Source organism: Zophobas morio, unplaced genomic scaffold, assembly GCF_036711695.1.
Source record: "Zophobas morio isolate AGI-343-1 ecotype UQ-CSIRO unplaced genomic scaffold, CSIRO_AGI_Zmor_V1 ptg000006l, whole genome shotgun sequence".
In the NCBI taxonomy this organism is placed as follows: domain Eukaryota; kingdom Metazoa; phylum Arthropoda; class Insecta; order Coleoptera; family Tenebrionidae; genus Zophobas; species Zophobas morio.
Window position 1 is genome coordinate 125,725 of NW_026972111.1, and position 22,921 is coordinate 148,645.

The 22,921-nt window shown below is 30.7% G+C and overlaps 1 protein-coding gene and 1 long non-coding RNA gene across 5 annotated transcripts; both read left to right on the forward strand.

Moving 5' to 3' along the window:
* The first annotated feature begins 806 nt into the window (after nt 1–806).
* Nucleotides 807–21,772, forward strand: LOC135122941 (sialin-like). Of its 2 annotated transcripts, XM_064047447.1 has the most exons (7): nt 10,457–10,546; nt 10,603–10,784; nt 10,829–11,071; nt 11,122–11,430; nt 21,013–21,292; nt 21,342–21,583; nt 21,632–21,772. In XM_064047447.1, the coding sequence occupies exons 1-7, from the start codon at nt 10,543–10,545 to the stop codon at nt 21,755–21,757; spliced, it is 1,386 nt and encodes a 461-aa protein (XP_063903517.1). In that variant the 5' UTR covers nt 10,457–10,542; the 3' UTR covers nt 21,758–21,772. The 2 variants fall into 2 exon arrangements, with proteins under 2 accessions (XP_063903518.1, XP_063903517.1); XM_064047448.1 differs by lacking the exons at nt 10,457–10,546; nt 10,603–10,784; nt 10,829–11,071; nt 11,122–11,430 and adding exons at nt 807–1,019; nt 1,064–1,306; nt 1,357–1,665.
* Nucleotides 15,589–17,722, forward strand: LOC135123243 (uncharacterized). Of its 3 annotated transcripts, none has more exons than XR_010279577.1 (4): nt 15,589–16,220; nt 16,278–16,479; nt 16,536–17,276; nt 17,364–17,722. It is a non-coding gene; the product is annotated as an uncharacterized LOC135123243 (long non-coding RNA). The 3 variants fall into 3 exon arrangements; XR_010279576.1 differs by having other exon boundaries at nt 15,589–15,885; nt 15,937–16,220; nt 16,278–17,276; XR_010279575.1 differs by having other exon boundaries at nt 16,278–17,276.
* Nucleotides 21,773–22,921: the final 1,149 nt, after the last annotated feature.

Genomic DNA, 22,921 nt, shown 5'->3' on the forward strand with positions numbered 1-22,921 from the left:
ACTCAGTTTGGGGATTTTTCAATTTCTCGATTGTCATTTTTCTGATTTTTCACTTTTTTAATTAAAATTATAAAAATTTTACATTTTTCGATGTTCCAATTTTTCTATTTTTCGATTTCTGATGTTTGATTTTGTATTTATCTCTGATTTCAGTTTTGGAATTTTTCAATATTTCGGATTTCTTTCATTTTAGACTTTTCAATAGAAATTTTTCGACTTTTTAAAATTTATATTTTTCGATTCCTAGATTTTTCAATTCATTTTTCGACTTTTCGATTTCTTAAATTTGATACTTTAATTTTTCGAGATTTTGGTTTCTCAATTTTTCATTGTTTCAGTTTTCGGATTTTTCAGTTTAACTTATTTCATATGTGGAAGTTTTCAATATTTCGAATTTTTAAAATTTTTGACTTTTGTATTTTAAATTTTTCGACTTTTCAAATTTTAGATTTTTCGATTTCTAGATTTTTCAGTTCTTCGACTCTAATTTGTCGATTTTTTTTATTTTAAAATTTTTCCATCTTTCAATTTCTTGGTTTCAAGATTTTCGATTTTCCAATTTTCCCATGTTTCAATCTTTTATTTTTTTTTTATTTTTTAAATTTTGAGAGTTCAATTTGGGAATTTTTCAATTTCTCGAAATCAGTTCATCCAACGTGAACAAAAAATTTCATGGCTCACTTTAGTCTAAAAACATTCTAGACGTAGTCGTGTCGGAAAAACTGCCGTCAAATATTGAAACCTGTTGACGTCTAGCTGACACAGAACCCTACAAAGATGAGTATACTTCCCAAGAACCTCTCCCACCGCCCTCATTTCCACCCTTTCTGTGCACAGGACTCTTTCCCTACCGCGTCTGGATCGCCGTAATGATCTTCTTTTCCGGCTTCACCAACTACATGATGCTGAGCAGCATTTCCGTCTCCATCGTCCAGATGGTCGGTCAACCCACCATAGTACCCATCCCCGCGTGCGAACGCGTCAAGGGCGGAACCACCACCAAAGAAATCAATCGAACAGTAAGTAAGCCCCCAACTCGACCCTCTACCAACTCTGCCGTTAGCAAACAACCCACCGAGTCTACGACTGGACCGAGAGCCAAAAATCCGACATCCTGGGGGGCTACTTCTGGGGCTACCTGATGACCATTATCCTAGGCGGCGTCCTCTCCGAGCGGATCGGGCCGTGGCACGTCCTCCTGTGGAGCAGCTTGCTTGCCGCCATCAGCACGGCTCTCGTCCCCTTATTCGCCGACTTGGGTTACGTGGCGGTGACGTGCGCCAGGGTGGTGGTCGGGATGTGTGGGGTAATTCGCCTGCTCTTCGAAGACGACTTCCACTGATCCGAGTTTTCCAGGGGGTGGCATATCCCGCGATTAATACGTTGATGGCCAGCTGGGCGCCTCCGCAGGAGAAGGGCAAGTTCGTGGCGGCTTCCCTGGGGAATACTTTCGGGATGGTGGTGACTTTCGCCGTCGTCGGGGCGGTGACGCATGCGACGGGGTGGCCGTGGGGGTTCTACGTCCTGGCGATGATCATGGTGACTTACTGCTTGTTTTTCGGGTTTATTGTTAGCGACGAACCGGAGAAGTCCAGGTGCACGTCGCAGGAGGAGAGGGATTTTATTCTGGAGTCGCAAGAAGGGCATCTTAACAGGAAGAAAAAGGTATTGTGATTGGGGTCAGTCAATATGGCAACATGAAGCTAGTAAAGCAGTTTTTCGATTTGCAATTTTTTCGAGTTTTTAAGTTTGAACTTTGAAGTTTTTCAATTTTTGATTTTTTTCTGTTTTAATTTCTTCAGTTTTTTGTTTCTTCAATTGTTAGATTTTGCAATTTTTCGAATTAAAATTTCTCGGGTTTCCAACTAAATCTTTTAGTTTTTCGATTCGTTAATTTTTCATTTCTTTAAATTTTCGATTTGCAGTTTTTCGCTCGGGTTTTTTATTTTCATTTTTTTTACAATTTGTCGATTTTGTAATTTTTTATTTTTGCAATTTTTCGTTTCGCTGTTTCACGAGTTTTCGATTTTTTAATTTTTCATGTCTTCTATATCGAAAGATTTGCAGTTTTTCATTTTCTCTGTTTTTTCAATCTTTCGGTTTTTCAATGTTTCTGATTTTGCAATTTTTTTTTTTCAATGTCGGAATTGTGCATTATTGAATTTTTCAATTTTTCGATTATATTTATAATTTTCAGTTTCCCAATTTTTAAATTTTTTGTTTCTTCAATTGTTGATTTGCAATTTTTCTAATTTTGATTTCATAGAATTTAGTTATTAGTTAGATAACTGAAAAATCAAAACAGCGAAAAATTGAAATATAGAAGACGTGAAAACTTGGGAAATCGAAAAACCTAAAGTTTTAAAATTTGAAAAGTTAAAGTATGGAAAAGTTAAAAAAATTGAGAAATAGAAGAATAAAACAGTCGAAAAATTGAAAATGCCAAAACTGAAATATAGAAAAATTGAAAAATAGAAGAATAATTGCAGAATCGAAAAACTGAAAATTCACACAATTGAACGAAATATCTAAAAATTGGGAAATTAAAAACTTGAAAAATTGGGAAATCGAAAAGTTAAAAAAGCAAAGTCGAAAAATTGCAAACTTAAAAAACAAAAAAATTGAAAAATCTAAAACCTGAAGAACTGAAGAGCTGAGATTGAGTAATCGGAAAACTGAAAATTCAGAAACGTCAAAATTTGAAAAATTTGAAAATATTGAACTGAGAAATCGACAAAGCTAAAAATCTAAAAGTTTAAACATTGAAAAGTTAAAATATGTATCGTAAAATTGAAAAATGGAGAAATGGAAACATCAAAAAATCAAAAAAATAAAAATTAGAAAATCTAAAATTTAAAAATCGGAAAACTGAAAAATCAACAAATCGAGAAACCGAAACTCGAAAATTTAAAAAATTGGAAAATTGAAAAATCGGATAATTCAAAAATCGAAAAATCGAAACGTCGAAAAATCAAAAGTCGAGAAATCGTAAAATCGAAAAATTGAGAACCGAAACAGGCCAAAATCGAAAAATGGAAAAATTGATAAATCGAGAGATCGATCAATCAAAACATCGAAATATACGAATCTCGATAAATCGAAATCTTAAAAAATTGAAAAATCGAAAATTTAAAAATTCGGAAAATTGAAAAATTAAGATATAGAACAACTGAAAACTCGAGAAATTGAAAATTCTAGAATTTTAGAAATTGAAAAGTTAAAATAGCGAAAAGTTGAAAAATTGAGAAATCTAAATATAAAAACCAAACGCAAAACTGAGAATCCGAAAAATAAAAAATCGAAAAATCGAAAAATCCAGAAGACGAAAAATCTAAAGAAATCTAAAGAATTAAAATACGGGAAAATCTCAAAACTGAAAGAAATATCCAAAAATTCAGAAATAAAAAAATTGAAAAATTTGGAAATCGAAAATCCAAAAAAGCAAAGTTGAAAAATCGAAGAATTGAAGAACTCAAAAATCCAAACTTCGAGAAGTCGAGAAATGGAAAAATCAAAAATAGATTAATTGAGAAGTCGGAAAACTGAAAATTTAGCAAAGTCAAAATTTGAAAAATTTAAAAATAGAAGAACTAAAAACTCAAAAAATCCGAAAATCGAAAAATTTAAAAACTAAAACATTAAGCAATTAAAATATGGCGAAACTGAAGAATCGAGAAATCCAAAAATCGAAACATGGAAAAATTCAAAATCTACGACATCGAGAAATCGAAAAATCAGATAATCGAGAAATCCAGGAGTGGAAAGCCGAGAAGAAATCAAAAAATTTAAAAATTTAAAAATTTTAAAAAAGAAAAATTGGAAAATTCAAACATAGAAGAACTACAAACTCGACAATCGAACAACCTAAAATTTTAAAAATTGAAAAATTGAAACAGCGAAAAGTTGAAAAATTGAAATTTCTAAAGTTTAACGAAAAATTAAAAATCCAGGAGTCCAAAAATCGAAAAGTCGAAAAATCGAAAAATTGAAAAATCCCAAAACTCAAAGAAATATCCAAAAAGTTGAGAAATTAAAAAATTGGAAAAGTAAGAAATCGAAAGGCCAAGAAAGCAAAGTCGAAAAAATGTAAGCTTAAAAAAGCGAAAAATTGAAAAATCAAAAAACCTGAAAAATCGAAAAATTGAAGAACTGAACAGCTGAAATTGAGAAATCGGAAAACTGAAAATTCAGAAACGTCAAAATTTGAAAAATTTTAAAATATTGAAGTACTGAAAAATCGACAAAGCTAAAAATCTAAAATTTAAAACATTGAAAAGTTAAAATATGTATCGTAAAATTGAAAAATGGAGAAATGGAAACATCAAAAAATCAAAAAAATTAAAATCCGAAAATCTAAAATTTAAAAATCGAAAAACTGAAAAATCAACAAATCGAGAAATCGAAACTCGAAAATTAAAAAAATTAGAAAATTGAATAACCGGCTAATTCAAAAATCGAAAAGCTGAAAAGTAAAAAATCGGAAAATCTAAACATCGAAAAAGTCAAAAACTGAGACATTCAGAAATCGAAAACTCAAAAGATCGAGAAATCGGAGTCGAAAAATCGAAAAACTGAGAAACCGAAATAGGCCAAAATCGAAAAATGGAAAAGTTAAAAGTGGAAATATTGATAAATCGAGAGATTGGTCAATCAAAACATCGAAACATCCTAATCTCGATAAATCGAGATCTCAAAAAATTGAAAAATCGAACGGGAAATTGAAAAATTAAAATATAGAAAAACTGAAAACTCGAGAAATTGAAAAATCTAGAATTTTAGAAATTGAAAAATTGAAATAACGCGAAGCTGAAAAATTGAAAAATCTGAATATAAAAACGAAATGAAAAACTGAAAATCCGAAAAAATATATTAATTGAGAAATCAGGAAACTTAAATTTTTTTAACTTACAATGTCAAATTTGAAAAATTGAAAAATAGAAATACTGAAGAACTGAAAAATAAAAAAATAGGGAAATCGAAACATTTTAAATCTAAAACATTAAACAATTAAAATATCGCGAAATTGAAAAATCGAGAAATCCAAAAATCGAGACATGGAAAAATTCAAAAACTAGGACATCGAGAAATCGAAAAATCAGAGGATCGAGAAATCCAGGAGTGAAAAGGCGAGAAGAAATAAAAAAATAAAAAAATTGAAAAATTTTAAAAAAGAAAAATTGGAAAATTCAAACATAGAAGAACTACAAACTCGAGAAATCGAACAACCTAGAATTTTAAAAATTGAAAAATTGAAGCAGCGAAAAGTTGAAAAATTGAGAAATCGAATTATGAAACAGTCGAAAAATTGAAAAACCTAAAGTTTAACGAAAAATTAAAAATCCAAAATTAAAAAAATCCAGAAGTCCAAAAATCGAAAAGTCGAAAAATCGAAATATTGAAAAATCCCAAAACTCAAAGAAATATCCAAAAATTGAGAAATTAATAAATTGGAAAAGTAAGAAATCGAAAAGTCAAGACAGCAAAGTCGAAAAAATGTAAGCTTAAAAAAGCGAAAAATTGAAAAATCAAAAAACCTGAAAAATCGAAAAATCGAAGAACTGAAGAGCTGAAATTGAGAAATCGGAAAACTGAAAATTCAGAAACGTCAACATTTGATAAATTTTAAAATATTGAAGAACTGAAAAATCGACAAAGCTAAAAATCTAAAATTTAAAACATTGAAAAATTAAAATATATATCGTAAAATTGAAAAATGGAGAAATGGAAACATCAAAAAATCAAAAAAATGAAAATTCGAAAATCTAAAATTTAAAAAATCGAAAAACTGAAAAGTCAACAAATCGTGAAATCGAAACTCGAAAATTAAAAAAATTGAAAATTCAATAAACGGATAATTCAAAAATCGAAAAGCGGGAAAGTAAAAAATCGGAAAATCGAAACATCGAAAAATTCAAAAACTGAGACATTCAGAAATCGAAAACTCAAAAGATCGAGAAATCGGAATCGAAATATCGAAAAATTGAGAAACCGAAATAGGCCAAAATCGAAAAATAGAAAAGTTAAAAGTGGAAAAATTGATAAATCGAGAGATTGATCAATCAAAACATCGAAACATCCTAATTTCGATAAATCGAGATCTCAAAAAATTGAAAAATCGAACAGAAAATTGAAAAATTAAAATATAGAAAAACTGAAAACTCGAGAAATTGAAAAATCTAGAATTTTAGAAATTGAAAAATTAAAATATCGCAAAGTTGAAAAATTGAAAAATCTGAATATAAAAACGAAATGAAAAACTGAAAATCCGAAAAAATAGATTAATTGAGAAATCGAAAAACTTAAATTTTTTTAATTTACAATGTCAAAATTCGAAAAATTGAAAAATAGAAATACTGAAGAACTGAAAAATTAAAAAATCGAAAAATTTTAAATCTAAAACATTAAACAATTAAAATATCGCGAAATTGAAAAATCGGGAAATCCAAATATCGAAACATGGAAAAATTCAAAAACTAGGACATCGAGAAATCGAAAAATCAGAGGATCGAGAAATCCAGGAGTGGAAAGGCGAGAAAAAATCAAAAAATTAAAAAATTGAAAAATTTTAAAAAAGAAAAATTGGAAAATTCAAACATAGAAGAACTACAAACTCGAGAAATCGAACAACCTAGAACTTTAAAAATTAAAAAATTGAAACAGCGAAAAGTTGAAAAATTGAGAAATCGAATTATGAAACAGTCGAAAAATTGAAAAAATTAAAAATCCAGAAGTAAATAAATCCAGGAGTCCAAAAATCGAAAAATCGAAATATTGAAAAATCCCAAAACTCAAAGAAATATCCAAAAAGTTGAGAAATGAAAAAATTGGAAAAGTAAGAAATCGAAAAGCCAAGAAAGCAAAGTCGAAAAAATGTAAGCTTAAAAAAGCGAAAAATTGAAAAATGAAAAAACCTGAAAAATCAAAAATTGAAGAACTGAAGAGCTGAAATTGAGAAATCGGAAAACTGAAAATTCAGAAACGTCAAAATTTGAAAAATTTTAAAATATTGAAGAACTGAAAAATCGATAAAGTAAAAATCTAAAATTTCAAATATTGAAAAGTTAAAATATGTGTCGTAAAATTGAAAAATGGAGAAATGGAAACATCAAAAAATCAAAAAAATAAAAATTCGAAAATCTAAAATTTAAAAATCGAAAAACTGAACAACCAAAAAATCGAGAAATTGGAAAATTAAAAAATCGGATAATTCAAATATCGAAAAGCTGAAAAGTAAAAAATCGGAAAATAGAAACATCGAAAATTCAAAAACTGAGACATCAGAAATCGAAAAATCAAAAGATTGAGAAACCGAAATAGGCCAAAATCGAAAAATAGAAAAGTTAAAAATGGAAAAATTGATAAATCGAGAGATTGATCGATCAAAACATCGAAACATCTGAATCTCGATAAATCAAGATCTCAAAAAATTGAAAAATCGAAAAATTAAAAATTCGGAAAATTGAAAAATTAAAATATAGAAAAACTGAATACTCGAAAAATTGAAAAATCTAGAATTTTAGAAATTGAAAAATTAAAATATCGAACAGTTGAAAAATTGAGAAATCTAAATATATAAACGAAACGAAAAACTGAAAATCCGAAAAATAAAAAATCGAAAAATCGAAAAATCCAGAAGTCAAACAATCAAAATACTGGAAAATCCCAAAACTGAAAAAACCATCCAAAAATTGAGAAATAAAAAAATTGGAAAATAGGGAAATCGGAAACCCAAGAAAGCAAAGTTGAAAAATCGAAGAATTGAAGAACTCAAAAATCCAAACTTCGAGAAGTCGAGAAATGGAAAAATCAAAAATAGATTAATTGAGAAATCGGAAAACTGAAAATTTAGCAATGTCAAAATTTGAAAAATTGAAAAATAAAAATACCGAAGAACTGAAAACAGTTGTTCTAATTTTTTATTTTAAATTTTTCAATTTTTTTATGTGTCGATCTTTGGATTTTTCGACTTCTTGGCTTTTTGGATTTTTCAATTTTTGATATTTAAATTTAGATACTTACTAGTCAAATTTTAATTTTCCGATTTCTCGGTTTTTCGATCTTTCAACTTTTCGATTTTCCAATTTTTCGATTTCTCGTTTTTGTGATCTAGCAATTTTTTGATTTCTTAAATTTTACATTTTTCGATTTTTCAGTTTGTCGATTATATTCGATTTCTCGGTATTTCGATGTTTCAGTTTTTTGATTTTTCAATTTATCAAGTTTCCAATATTTCAGTTTTAGGATTTTTCATTATTTCCAATTTTTAAATTTTAGATTCTTCAATCCTTTGACGTATCATCCTTTTGAATTTTGACTTCACAGTTTGGGATTTTCAATTTTTTTTAATTTAAAATTTTTGATTTTACATTTTTGTATTTTTTCATGTTTCGATTTCTGTTTCAATTTTTTGATTTCAAGGTTTTTCGATTTTTCGACTTTTCAGCTTTTCGATTTTCCAATTTTTCTCTTTTGATTTTTTCAATTTTTTATTTTTCAAATTTTGAGAACTCAGTTTGGGGATCTTTCAATTTCTCGATTGTCATTTTTCCGATTTTTCACTTTTTTAATTAAAATTAAAAAATTTTTACCTTTTTCGATGTTCCAATTCTGTTTTTTTATTTTTCGATTTCTGAGGTTTGATTTTGTAATTTTTCGATTTCTCAATTTTTCAATGTTTTAGTTTTGGGATCTTTCAGTTTATCTCTGATTTCAGTTTTGGAATTTTTCAATATTTCGGATTTTTTTAATTTTAGACTTCAATAGAAATTTTTCAACGTTTTAAAATTTATATTTTTTCCTAGATTTTTCAGTTCTTGAATTTTTTTGTAAACTTTTCTAATTTTCAAATTTTAGATTTTTCAATTCAATGATGTCACTCTTTTCATTTTTCGACTTTTCGATTTCTTAAATTTGAATTTTAATTTTTCGAGTTTTTAACTTTTTCATTTTTCGACTTTTCGGTTTCTCAATTTTTCAATGTTTTAGTTTTGGGATCTTTCAGTTTATCTCTGATTTCAGTTTTGGAATTTTTCCATATTTCGGATTTTTTTAATTTTAGACTTCAGTAGAAATTTTTCGACGTTTTAAAATTTATATTTTTCGATTCCTAGATTTTTCAGTTCCTGAATTTTTTTGTAAACTTTTCTAATTTTCAAATTTTAGATTTTTCAATTCAATGATGTCACTCTTTTCATTTTTCGGCTTTTCGATTTCTTAAATTTGAATTTTAATTTTTCGAGTTTCTAACTTTTTCATTTTACGACTTTTCGGTTTCTCAATTTTTCAATGTTTCAGTTTTCGGATTTTTCAGTTCATCTTATTTTATATTTGGAAGTTTTCAATATTTCGAATTTTTTAAATTTTGGACATTTGTATTGTAAATTTTTCTACTTTTCAAATTTTAGATTTTTCGATTTCTAGATTTTTCAGTTCTTCGACTCTAATTTGTCGATTTTTCTAATATTAAAATTTTTGATTTTTCAATTCTTTGATGTGTCATTTTGATTTTTCGACTTCTCGCTTTTAGATTTTTCATTTTTTTGATTTTAAAATTTTTGATTATACATTTTTGTATTTTTTATGTTTCGATTTCTCTCTGTGTTTCAGTTTCTTGATTTCTCAAGTTTTTTTGATTTTCCAATTTTTCTGTTTTGATTTTTTAAATTTTTTATTTTTCAAATTTTGAGAACTCAGTTTGGGGATTTTTCAATTTCTCGATTGTCATTTTTCCGATTTTTCACTTTTTTAATTAAAATTAAAAATTTTGTACCTTTTTCGATGTTCCAATTTTTCAATGTTTTAGTTTTGGGATCTTTCAGTTTATCTCTGATTTCAGTTTTGGAATTTTTCAATATTTCGGATTTTTTTAGTTTTAGACTTTTCAATATAAATTTTTCGACTTTTTAAAATTAGATTTTTTGATTCCTAGATTTTTCAGTTCTTGAATTTTTTTGTCAACTTTTCTAATTTTCAAATTTTAGATTTTTCAATTCGATGATGTGTCACTCTTCATTTTTCGAGTTTTCGGTTTCTCTATCTTATTTCATATTTGGAAGTTTTCAATATTTCGAATTTTTTAAATTTTGGACTTTTGTATTTTAAATTTTTCGACTTTTCAAATTTTAGATTTTTCGATTTCTAGATTTTTCAGTTCTTCGACTCTAATTTGTCGATTTTTCTAATTTTAAAATTTTTGATTTTTCAATTCTTTGATGTGTCATTCTTTTGATTTTTCGACTTCTCTTTTTTAGATTTTTCATTTTTATTTTAAAATTTTTGATTTTTCCATCTTTCAATTTCTTGGTTTCAAGATTTTTGATTTTCCAATTTTCCCATGTTTCAATTTTTTTAATATTTTTTATTTTTAAAATTTTGAGAATTCAATTTGGGGATTTTTCAATTTCTCGAAATCAGTTTATCCAACGTGAACAAAAAATTTCATGGCTCACTTTAGTCTAAAAACATTCTAGACGTAGTCGTGTCGGAAAAACTGCCGTCAAATATTGAAACCTGTTGACGTCTAGTTGACACAACCCTAGGAAGATGAGTATACATCCTAAGAACCTCTCCCACCGCCCCTATTTCCACTCTTTCTGTGCACAGGACTCTTTCCCTACCGCGTCTGGATCGCCGTAATGATCTTCTTTTCCGGCTTCACCAACTACATGATGCTGAGCAGCATTTCCGTCTCCATCGTCCAGATGGTCGGTCAACCCACCATAGTACCCATCCCCGCGTGCAAACGCGTCAAGGGCGGAACCACCACCAAAGAAATCAATCGAACAGTAAGTAAGCCCCCAACTCGACCCTCTACCAACTCTGCCGTTAGCAAACAACCCACCGAGTCTACGACTGGACCGAGAGCCAAAAATCCGACATCCTGGGGGGCTACTTCTGGGGCTACCTGATGACCATTATCCTAGGCGGCGTCCTCTCCGAGCGGATCGGGCCGTGGCACGTCCTCCTGTGGAGCAGCTTGCTTGCCGCCATCAGCACGGCTCTCGTCCCCTTATTCGCCGACTTGGGTTACGTGGCGGTGACGTGCGCCAGGGTGGTGGTCGGGATGTGTGGGGTAATTCGCCTGCTCTTCGAAGACGACTTCCACTGATCCGAGTTTTCCAGGGGGTGGCATATCCTGCGATTAATACGTTGATGGCCAGCTGGGCGCCTCCGCAGGAGAAGGGCAAGTTCGTGGCGGCTTCCCTAGGGAATACTTTCGGGATGGTGGTGACTTTCGCCGTCGTCGGGGCGGTGACGCACGCGACGGGGTGGCCGTGGGGATTCTACGTCCTGGCGATGATCATGGTGACTTACTGCTTGTTTTTCGGGTTTATTGTTAGCGACGAACCGGAGAAGTCCAGGTGCACGTCGCAGGAGGAGAGGGATTTTATTCTGGAGTCACAAGAAGGGCATCTGAACAGGAAGAAAAAGGTATTGCTTTTAGGGCCCGGGAACTTGGTGAATTTTACTCAAAAGCTGACAAATTGTTGTTCAATATTCGGAGTGAAATCAGAATTTTTTGAAATTTATAAAAATTGGGACAGTTCAGTTGGCGTTTCTGGAAAACCAGTTGGAGTTAAAAATAAAATTCGCAAAATCAAATTTTATAATTTTTTGAAAACACTGGATTTATTTACCTTCGATCATTTTTTGATATTAGAATTTTTCGTTTTTTCATTTTCTTTCATTTTCAGTTTATCAATTTTTCGTTTTTACAATTTTTCATTTTTCGATCTTTCAGTTTTGTTTTTCATATTCTCGATTTTTTTATTAAGACCCCATCTTGATTCCTGTGACTACTCTTAATATTATTCAATCTTATCTTGGCAAGTACTAGCCCCGCCCACCCACCCTCTATTTTCTTAAAGTTCAAAACTTCACAGTTTTTAGACTTTTTAAGTTTAATTTTTTCAGTTTTTCAATTTTTCGATTTACAGTTTTTTATTTCGGTTTTATATTTTCCTTATTTTTTCAATTATTCGATTTTTCAAAATTTCAATTCTTTAATTTTTTGTATTTTTCTGTTTTAATTTATTTAGTTTCTCGTTTTTTCAATTTTTCCATTTGTGATTTTTCAATGTTTCATTTTTTTGTTTTTTCAGTTTTTAGATTTTGCATTTTTTCGAATTAAAATTTGTCGAGTTTTACAATTTCTTATCCTCCAAATTTTTTTTTAATTTCTCATTTCTTCAAATTTTCGATTTGCAGTTTTTCGTTCGGTTTTTTATTTTCATTACATTTTGTTTGATTGTGGTTTAATTAACAATTTTAGTTCTGTGTTTTGAGGTAACTCATTCAAATCTAAACAAATTTCTACGTGACATTCTTTAGATGTAGAAAAATTAATAAACACTTGAGCTTCAGATTGCTATTACCTAGTGCTGAAAGACATTTTATCCCATTAGTTATGCCCTTTAAAATATATTTTACATTGTCTGACCGGTTTTAAAGAGCTGGATTTGTCACCAATTTTTTATTGTCCAATTGAGAACCTCATTTTCTAAGAAAATGACTGGTAGAGGGTATATCAATTGGCAAAATCAGTCTTATCTTCGCAAATATTTGTCCCACCCACCCACCCTTTATTTTCTTAAAGGGTATGTTATTTGCTAAGATAAGACTGATTTTAAGTAAAGTAAGACTTTATTTAATTATGATCAAATAAGAATAATAATAATCATATTCAAAACCCAAGAAACGAAATTTGTGAGACTCTAGTTCAAGAGCGAGGGAAGTTCCGTCGAAGTAACCTCGGACCAATTTTTTCAATTTTTCAATTTCAAATTCATGAGTTTTCAATTTTTCGACTTTTTAATTTTTCATATCAATTTCGAAAGATTTGTAATTTCTCGTTTCTGTTTTTACTTTGTTTATTGCTTCAGTTTTTCGGTTTTTCTTCTTTCAATGTGAAAATTTTCGATTTTTCAGTTTCTCGATTTTAAATTTTTGGTTTCTTCAATTTTTGATGTGAAATTTTTTTTATTTTCATTTTAAATATGCAATAATTATAATTTTTAAAATTATTCATTTTTTCATTTTTACGATTTTAGATTATTTCCTTTTTTCAATTATTGGATTTTAAAACTTCTCATTTATTCAGTTTTTCAGTTTCTCGAGATTTAACTTTCAATTTTCCGATTTTTCAATGTTACACTTTTTGAACTTCACAATTTTACGATTCTATAATTAAAATTATTCTATTTTACAATTTTTAAGTTTTCCAATGTTTTTATTTTTAAGTTTATCGAATTTTAGTTTTTTAATGATTGAATTTTTCATCTCTTCAGGTCTTCGATTTTCCATTTTTCGATTTTCCACTTTTTCGATTTTGCAACTTTTCGTTCTTTCAGTTTTTTTTAGTTTTTCGATTTCTCAATTTTTCGAATAAAAAAAGAAAAATTTATAAATTGTAAACCAAACACTTGAAAAATTGAAGAATCAAAAAAGGGCAAAATCAAAAAAACGAAACATGTATATTCAAACAGAAATATTGAAAATTAAGAAAGTCGGAAAATCGGAAAAGTGGAAATCCAAAAATTCCAAATTGAAAAACTAAAAAATTCGTCGAGAAAGTATAAAAGTGCCAAGACGCCCGATGAAGTCGATTACTATACTTCATTAGTTTACGCTCGATAAGTAAAATTGGCCTCTCAGTAATAGCAACAACTTGAAGTGTATATGTTTATACATCGGAAGAATGTCACGTAGAAATTAGTTTGATTTGAATAAAATTGTCGTCTCAAAACAGAGGATTAAAATTATTAGTTAAGCCACAATCGAAAAAATGTTCATATTTAATCATTATTAAACAAAGACATACGTATTCTCATATTTTCAAGAAAATTCCCAATTTTTAATTTTTCGATTTTTCAATTTTTCGTTTCCTCAGTTTTTCAAGTTTTTGATTTTTATTTTTCATTTCCCCGATTTTTTAGCATTTTTCCGATTTTGTCACAATTTTGCGTTTTTTCATTTGTTTTATTGTTTCAATGTTCGATTTTATAATTTTTGGTTTATTCAAATTTTTAATCTTTGAGTTTTTAATTCCAATTTTTTAGTTTTTCAATTTGGAATTTTTGGATTTCCATTTATTCGATTTTCCGATTTTTTTAATTTTCAATATTTCGATTTGACTATACATTTTCTTGATTTCCAATTTTTAGATTTTTCAAGGTTTTTATTTTGTACTGTTTTATTTTTAATTTTTGATTTATTATTTCACAATTTTGCAATTTTTCCATTTTTTAATTCGAAGAAAAACTGTAAAATTGAAAAATTGCACAATCAGAAGAGAGGAAAACCGAAAAATTGAAAATCGAAGAACTGGAGAAACGAAAAATTGAAGCACTGAAAAACAAAAATCCAGAAATTTATAAATTGCAAAAAAAATGAATCGAACAATTTTAAATTTTTTTCGATTCATCAAAATTGAAAATTAAATATCAAGAAACCGAAAAATCGAATAAATGAAAATGTTTTAAAATCCAGTAATTGGAACATGGAAAAATTGTAAAATCGTAAAAGTGAAAAAGTGAAAAATTTTAAAATTGTAGTTGTTATTAGTTAGGAGTATCTGAAATGAAAACTAGAATCAAATCAAACCAAAATTTGAAAAATTGAAAAAAATAAAGAAAATCAAAAACCGAAACGAAAACTTGCAAAACGAAAATATGAAGAAATGAAAAACAGAAAAGTTAAAAATTGAAAAATCCAAATCACAAATCGAATCATTGGAACATCAAAGAACCGAGAAATCGAAAAATTGGAAAATAGACAAATTGAAGAATTGAAAAATTGAAAATGCGTGAAATTGCGAAGCGAAAAATTGTAAAAAATTTAAAAATGAAACCTCGAAAAGTTGTGTATCGTAAAATTTAAGAAACAGCGAAATAAAAAATTGAAAAATTGCAAATCGAAAAATTGGCGAAACGAGAACCCGAAAAAATTAAAACAGAAAAAACAAAAGTTGTAAAATCGAAACATTGAAAAAATAAAGAAAATAAAAAGCCGAAAATTACCAATTAGAAACTCGAGAAACTCAAATCGAAAATCTGAAGAAACAAAAAAAAACGATTTTGCACTTTTTCGATTTTTAAGTATTTGAATTTTTAGTCTTTCGATTTTTGAATAGTTCGTTTCTTCAATTTTTCTTGATTTCCAATTTTTAGGTTGTTTAAGGTTTTCATTTTATACTGTTTTACTTTTCATTTTTGAATTTTTAATGTTACCATTTGCAATTTTTCCAATTTTTTGTTAGTTATATTAGGCACGTGGAACGAAAACACGAACAACAGTTAACACATTTATTATACAAACACAAGTAAATATACATTACAGTGAACTTAGACACGCGCGCGGACCACCGACCAGCCATTGGTGTGACGTTCGTCTTCGTCATGGCTACGTCATCGCTGGCGCAGTCGCGCAGACTACCGCCATCGCCAACTCCATCAATCTCTCGAGATAAGGCCGTTTCAATTTTTCATTTTCCATTGATAAAAATGTTCCCGTTTGATGGACATATAGTGTCGCCACCAAACGGTTACATTACTATATACTTAAAGTAAACTGCTAAACTGACAGCGTGTTGACAACAGAGGTTGACAGCGTTAGTTTATTAGAGTTGTGAAGAAATATTTTAGAAAAACAAAGCATAATTTTTATTTTGTTTCTACACATAAATAACAATAATAATTAAACCAAAATTGCTGGTTATAATTTTAACACTTTTCGGCTCGAAGGTTTATTTTTCAAACCTAATCTCTTTAACGAATCCGTTGTTCTTAAACAAATATTATCGAGTACAGGTTTTGCAGCTGTAGTTATAATAAATCTGCAAACTGCATCTCTGTGTTCAGTGCAGGAGAATATAGTGTTTTTAAGAAGGTGAGGATGTATCCAGTCAATTAATTTTTTGCAAATATTTTCCCCTTTCAGGCAAGGTACTAAATTTTGAATTGTTGATGTTAATTTATAAATAACGCCAACAAAACGCTCGTTAGGACTTATTAGTCCGCCTCGATTTTGATAAGTAATTAATTTTAAAAGCGGTCCTGGTGTTGTTGTGGATAAAAATTGTCTGCTACATTCATCACAAGCAAATTTTTGTTCTACCTTCTTGATAATATATCCGGACAAAAATGCAACAGATGCAGACATAATATTATTTGCAGGTATGAAATATTCACTCAAGTGGTAGATTTCATCTCTTATAATGATGGGTAAGAGTATCTCCTCGTCAATTTCGTCACTGTTTTCTTCATTTCTTTTTTCCAAAGTTGAAATAGTAGATCTACTAACATAACCACTTTTTTCTGCTGGATTTGACGATGCAGAAACTTTTACAATTCCGCAACGGAGAATTTGCCGTAGTGCATATTCCGCTGCCCTGGCATCTGTTTGATCCTGCGAACCACCTCTCAATCTGATATGGGAAAATGTAGCTTCTATGGCATCAGAACTAAATGAACGTGTCAATACGTAATAAAATCCTGCTTGGGTAAGCAAAAACTTGATGCATAAGTAAGTACTTTTAGAGGTGAACTGAAGTGCATGGGCAGTCTCTTTACTAAGTCCCTTTAAACCAATCCGCGCTGAACAGTTCTGGATGTCTTCAATATAATTTGGAAACGTGATATTTAACCAATGGAGACGTTCATCATCAACATTTATAAACGGAGCAACGCTGCTGTCTAAAGAATGAATATAATGTTGTTTGTTTGATACATTATGCACTTGAAAAAAATTATACATCATTTCCATAAAGTTTACAGTGCTGGAGACTCCTGAGAAATTACTGTCACCTGAATCTTTTAAAAATCTTAGTGATGAAGTAACTGTAGGATGAAATACTTGAATTGCTCTTAGTACGTTCATCTTTTCGAAATTTGATGGGAATAAATGTTTTTTCGTTAGGTATTTTACAGGTTTTACAGGCATATCCTTCTGTAATTCATAAAGTTGTTTGAGATAACCTGACGAAATCATGCCTTCTGAAGAAAATAAATTATGATCTAAAAACAAATTTCTGGCATTTTTTATGGCATGACAGAAATCAAAACTCAAGAATAATGGAAGTTGTTCTAAAATAGGATGATTAATGCAATTTTTTAGAGAGTCATCACCAAATTTTTTGAACAGGGCAACATTTATTGATGCGTTATCTGTAACAAGTCTCAGAACAATAAATCCACAATCTGTTACAAATTGTAACACATTCTTAGTCAGTGAATATAACTCATCTGCCGTCAACGTAGAATGGAAGAAGTAACCTGTAGGTATGGTATACCTTGTGGACAATCCGTGTATCACAAAACAAAGCATTTTGTTTGCCACTTTAGGTTTTTCACCAATTGTTTTTTCAGGTTTTGATGTGTCAAGACCATAAATTCTATCTTCTGATCGGCTATAATGTAGTTTTTCAGTGATTGTCATGTCATCTAGAATTAAAGAGCAGACTCTTTCTATTGGTTGAGATAGTTGTGCTATCTCAGTACATAAACGTTTCTTAATTAGTTCATTTTGCCCCTGGTAATCACCTATGTACCTTGAAATGGTGGCTTTGGAGGGTAGTTTAATCAAATTGTTATGACAAAATTTATAGCCTTTAGGGCTGCAGAATCTCCATACTGTACACATACGGACGGTAATTTCTGACCATCTTGGTATTTTTTTATTATAATTTTTTAGAATGTCTAAAATAAATAAAGATTTTTCATCTGCATTGGTTGCATTCTCAATAATTTTCTCAATGTTTAATGTTTTTAATGTAGTGACCTGTTCTTCCAAATGATTTACTTTTGATAGACATTGCGAATATTTTGCCTGCATTCTCTTAAGCTGTAACTTTAATACCTTACATTGATATTTGAGATCCTGAAACTCTTTGTTTTCATCAGACTGCATTTGTGAAATTTGATTAGAATTTTGTTGTTCTAAAACTACAGTCGGCTTTAGACTTGGTAGGATGTTAGTAGAATCAGTAATCTGAAATATATAAGGCTATAGTAAAGTGTATGTTGCCAACGGAAATTTGTTTTTATCTACGTTAAAAGTGGGAACTGCGTTTTTGCAAAGGCGCATTCGTTTTGCTTTGGCATCGAAACAGTCTCTTCCAAAATGGTTGGAACATAACACTGTGTAATCACTTATTTTACTCGAATCTACAATAATGTTTTAACGAGTTGTTACATTTTTTCCATTTTACAAACCACAAACTAATTTTAACGACTCCATCCATTTGTTTCGCACATTAACATCATTTGGAATGCTAAAAAATGGTTTTTCTGCATTTCCGCAAACAAAACATTTTCGTCCCATCGTGGAAATATCAAATGAATTTGAAAAAGTCAAATTTACATTTGAAAATGATAGTTCACGTAGAGCTATGGAGATGGCGCAGTCGTATGTTCACCGCGGCCTCCTTTGCGGGAACAACTTTTTACAAAATTGAAACGGCCTTATCTCGAGAGATTGATGGAGTTGGTGATGCTACCGCCGAACACGCACTCCATCTATGTTTCCTAACAAAAATTTACAATGTCAAAATTTGAAAAATTAAAAAATAGAAATACTGAAGAACTGAAAAATCAAAAAATTGGAAAATCGAAAAATTTAAAATCTAAAACATTAAACACTTAAAATACCGCGAAATTGAAGAATCGAAAAATCGAAACATGGAAAAATTCAAAAACTAGGACATTGAGAAATCGAGAAATCATAGAATCGAGAAATCCAGGAGTGGAAAGCCGAGAAGAAATAAAAAAATTAAAAAATCGAAAAATTTTAAAAAAGAAAAATTGGAAAATTCGAAAATTTAAAAACTCGGAAAATTGACAAATTCAAACATGAAAGAACTGCAAACTCGAGAAATCGAACAACTTAGAATTTTAAAAATTGAAAAATTGATACAGCGAAGAGTTAAAAAATTGAGAAATCGGAGTGTGAAACAGTCGAAAAATTTAAAAATTTAAAATTTAACGAAAAATTAAAAATCCAAAAGTAAAAAAATCCAAGAGTACAAAAATGAAAAGTCGAAAAGTCGAAATATTGAAAAATACCAAAACTCAAAGAAATATCCAAAAAGTTGAGAAATTAACAAATTGGAAAAGTAAGAAATCGAAAAACCAAGAAAGCAAAGTCGAAAAAACGTAAGCTTAAAAATTGGAAAAATTGAAAAATCAAAAAACCTGAAAAATCGAAAAATTGAAAGATTGAAAAAAATCGAAACTTTGGGAAGTCGAGAAATGGGAAAATAAAAAAAAAGATTGATTCAGAAATCATTTCAGAAAACTGAAAATTTAGAAACGTAAAATCTGAAAATCGAAATATTTAAAATTCGTAAAATTGAAGAAAGAGGACAAAAATTGACAAAATCGTATCATTGAAACATCGGAAAATTGAGAAATCGAAAAATAAAAAATCGAGAAATATTGGAAAATTTTTTCAATAAAATTGTTAGATGACATCATCAATTTCTGGACCATGAACGAATAAAGTTTGGAAATTGGAAAAGGTTGTTTATTTTTTTTCCAATCCGTCTAAGGTAAAAAGTCAACACCGTAATCGTAGGATATAAAATTTAAATTACATCTACTATTGTAAAATTTGGAGATTAAGTCATTTCATTCTTGGTGACAAATTTTGGCGAGCGTTTTACCATTTGATAGTACAATTTGAAATGTAAATTTTGTCATTCGGGAACATTATGTATCAAATCGTTAAAATGTTCAAGAACATTGTTCACTTATTCGTTGTAATGTCCGACCAGAGGTCGAAACGGGTTGGTTCTTCGTTCAGATCAGCTCTAACGAAAGTTGGCTTATATGTAGATAAATCGCTTAGAGTCGATATTAGCTTGAATGCGCTGTCGTCTGTGGATCAAACAAGTTCTCAGGCGACTTGATTGTGCTAGCTGGTACCAAGTTAGAACAACGAGATGCTAGCTTTTGAGTAAAATTCAATAACTTGATGTTGCCAAGTTCATTATTACTATTATTATTAAAGGACGGATTTTAGCCAAAAATTTTAGGATTTAGGCCCAAAAATGGCGAAATTTAGGCAAGTTTTGGGAAAAATAAATTTTACTCAACGTCATACATACAGATTCCATACAAAGCGCAAAGAGTTTGTGTTTGAGTGATGTCCCTACAGTTTCTATGCAGAAAACCAATTCTAAAAGCTTTAGGTACTATATCATTAATATGCTCAATGATAGAGAACTTCGAATCAAAAATTATAACAAAGTCTTTAATGCGACCCTATATGGAAAAATTATATTTGCCTGTATACTGGAATAGGTTACAACACAGCATTTATCTGTATTCTGTATGAAGAAATAATTCATTTCTTATGCACCAATTTAACACATTTGTAACATTTTTCTGCAAACTTGTACAATCATCAATCGAATCAATGCTCATCAGTCATAAAAAAAAGCTTTTCACATGAAATAATACTCGCTAGGTCGTTGATAAAGATAAGAATAACAAAGGTCCCAGACTGGAGTCCTGAGGCACTCCAAGTGGTGGGGATGATTAGATAAATTTTGGTTAGCGTTTTACCATCTACATGCTATTTCTAATATAAATACAAAATTTGACAACAATCGGCTCAGTACTTTCGGAGATTATCTGTCTAATACAGAGACGGGACGGAAGACAGCCGGACAGACGGACAAACAGACGGAAACGGAAGACCTATTTCTTCATCCTCTAGGGGTCATGATATGTCGAGAAAATGCAAAAGTAGAGAGTCGGCCGACGGACTCGATTACAATACTTCCTTGGCTTACGCTCGGGAAGCAAAATGCAACAAAGGCACTCTTGATCAAAAATAGTCAACTAGGCAAAAACAAGTAGGACTCAAATAAAAGAATTTTCTCAGATACACATTTATATACAACTTTCATACATTTGCCTACAACCAAAATGAAAACGCCTTCATTCTAGAATCCGCTCTTTAATAATTATACATATATATTAGGTATTATAACCTTAAACGACTTGTTTGCAGAAATTTCCGCCTTTCCTTAAAATCTTCTCCTCGAAGCCCTTCCTCACCCTAACCTTCTGCCAGTTCGGCAGCCTGTGGGGCCTGTACCAAACCGTCACCTACTTGCCCTCGTTCCTCTCCAACACCATAGGCTTAGAGCTGGACACGGCTTCGTCCTTGGCCGGATTGCCTTACCTGGCCAGAGGCATCTGCTGCTTCATCTTCGGAATAGTCGGCGACTGGATGCGAAAAAAGAAAATCATGTCCGTGACCAACATCCGGAAATTTTTCATCATCTTTTGTAGACGCTCCCAAGCATACCGAATTTGGTTAATATTGCAAAACCGTAGCTCACTTTATCCCGGCGGTGTGCTGTTTCCTGATACCGGCGGCGGGTTGCAGTGCCGCAGGAATCGTAATTCTGGTGATGATCATGCAGGGATCGAACGGATCTGTGGCGGTGAGCAACTTGATCAATCCGCAGGACTTGGCGCCGAATTTTGCTGGGACCGTTTTTGGGATAATGCAGACGTTTGCGACGTTCGCCGGGGCTATAGTGCCCAAAGTGACGTCGGCGTTCTTGGATTATTATGTATGGTGATTTGGTAGGGACGACGGGGTTTAGATGTTTATTTTGCAGGATAGAGAATATATCGCTTCTACGATAGCGTTTGCCATTGCGGGTGGGGTGTATGTTATTTGTGGGTTAGCTTTCGTTTTGTTTGGGTCTGGTGAGACTCAACCGTGGAACGAAATTCCAGACTGAATATTTTGGGGTCGCTTCGAGGGAAAAGAACAATATAAAAATGAGAAGTTTCGCTACTGTGAAGTCTTACATAAAATAAAAACGGTTTCATAACCTTAACGGTTTTGTTTTTTTGGAAGACACATAGGGCTAATGTATATGCACAAATATTTGTCAAAATTTAAATTTAGTAGACCCTTTATCACTTAAATAACTTATCAGTAGATTGGGAATATAAAGTCCGCATTATTCGAAGATTTTGTCTTGTGTCATTTTCAAATTGTCAACTAGGTCAGGTTGATCAGTTAATAAAAAAAAAAAACCTCCGATCTCAAATCTACCCGTACGCTGGGTACTTTTGCGTGCGATAGTAGGGGAAAGGTGCCTAAAATGATCCCCCTAAGGGAGAAATTCTTTAAAAAATACAAATTATTATAATTCATGTAAAACTGTAGCATTATTTGTAAGAACATTGATTTATCTAGGTAACAGTATAAGCCAATTGGTGATTCGATAATTATAAAAAAAGTTATTAACGTTTTTCCAGGACCTTACAAAAGGATCATTTTAGGCATCCCCATAGGTAAAATGATCCCTCGGCATGGGCATAATGATCCCTTTGAATTTTGAGCATAAGGGGACAGCATCAACAAGAAAAATCAAATCATGACAACTGATAAATATTTTATTTCAAAAATTAACAAAAAAATAAATTCTTAAAAAAAAATAAACAAAAAAAGTTTGAAAGAGTTTGAGACAATACTTTAGTCATCAGTACGTGCTAAGATAAGACTAATTTTGCCAAATGGGATACCCTCCAAGAAAAGAGAGGGCGGGTGGGCGGGCCTACTACCTGCTAAGATAAAACTGAATTTGGCAAATGATATACCCTCTAAGAAAAGAGAGGGTGGGTGGGTGGGGCTAGTAACTGCTAGGATAAGACTGAATTTGGCAAATCATATACCCTCTAAGCAAAGAAAGGGTGGGTGGGTGAGGCTAGTAACTGCTAAGATAAAACTGAATTTGGCAAATGACATACACTCTAAGAAAAAAGAGGGTGGGTGGGTGGGGTTAGTAAGTGCTAAGATAAGACTGAATTTGGCAAATGATATAGCCTTTAAGAAAAGAGAGGGCGGGTGGGGGGGTCTACTAATTGCTAAGATAAAACTGAATTTGGCAAATGAT

Excerpts from the sequence above, each read along its gene's own strand:
- LOC135122941 (XM_064047447.1), top strand. Across the intron at positions 11,072-11,121 it reads TGGTGGTCGGGATGTGTGGG|GGGGTGGCATATCCTGCGAT; the intron begins GTAATTCGCCTG and ends CGAGTTTTCCAG. Across the intron at positions 21,584-21,631 it reads CGGCGTTCTTGGATTATTAT|GATAGAGAATATATCGCTTC; the intron begins GTATGGTGATTT and ends TTTATTTTGCAG.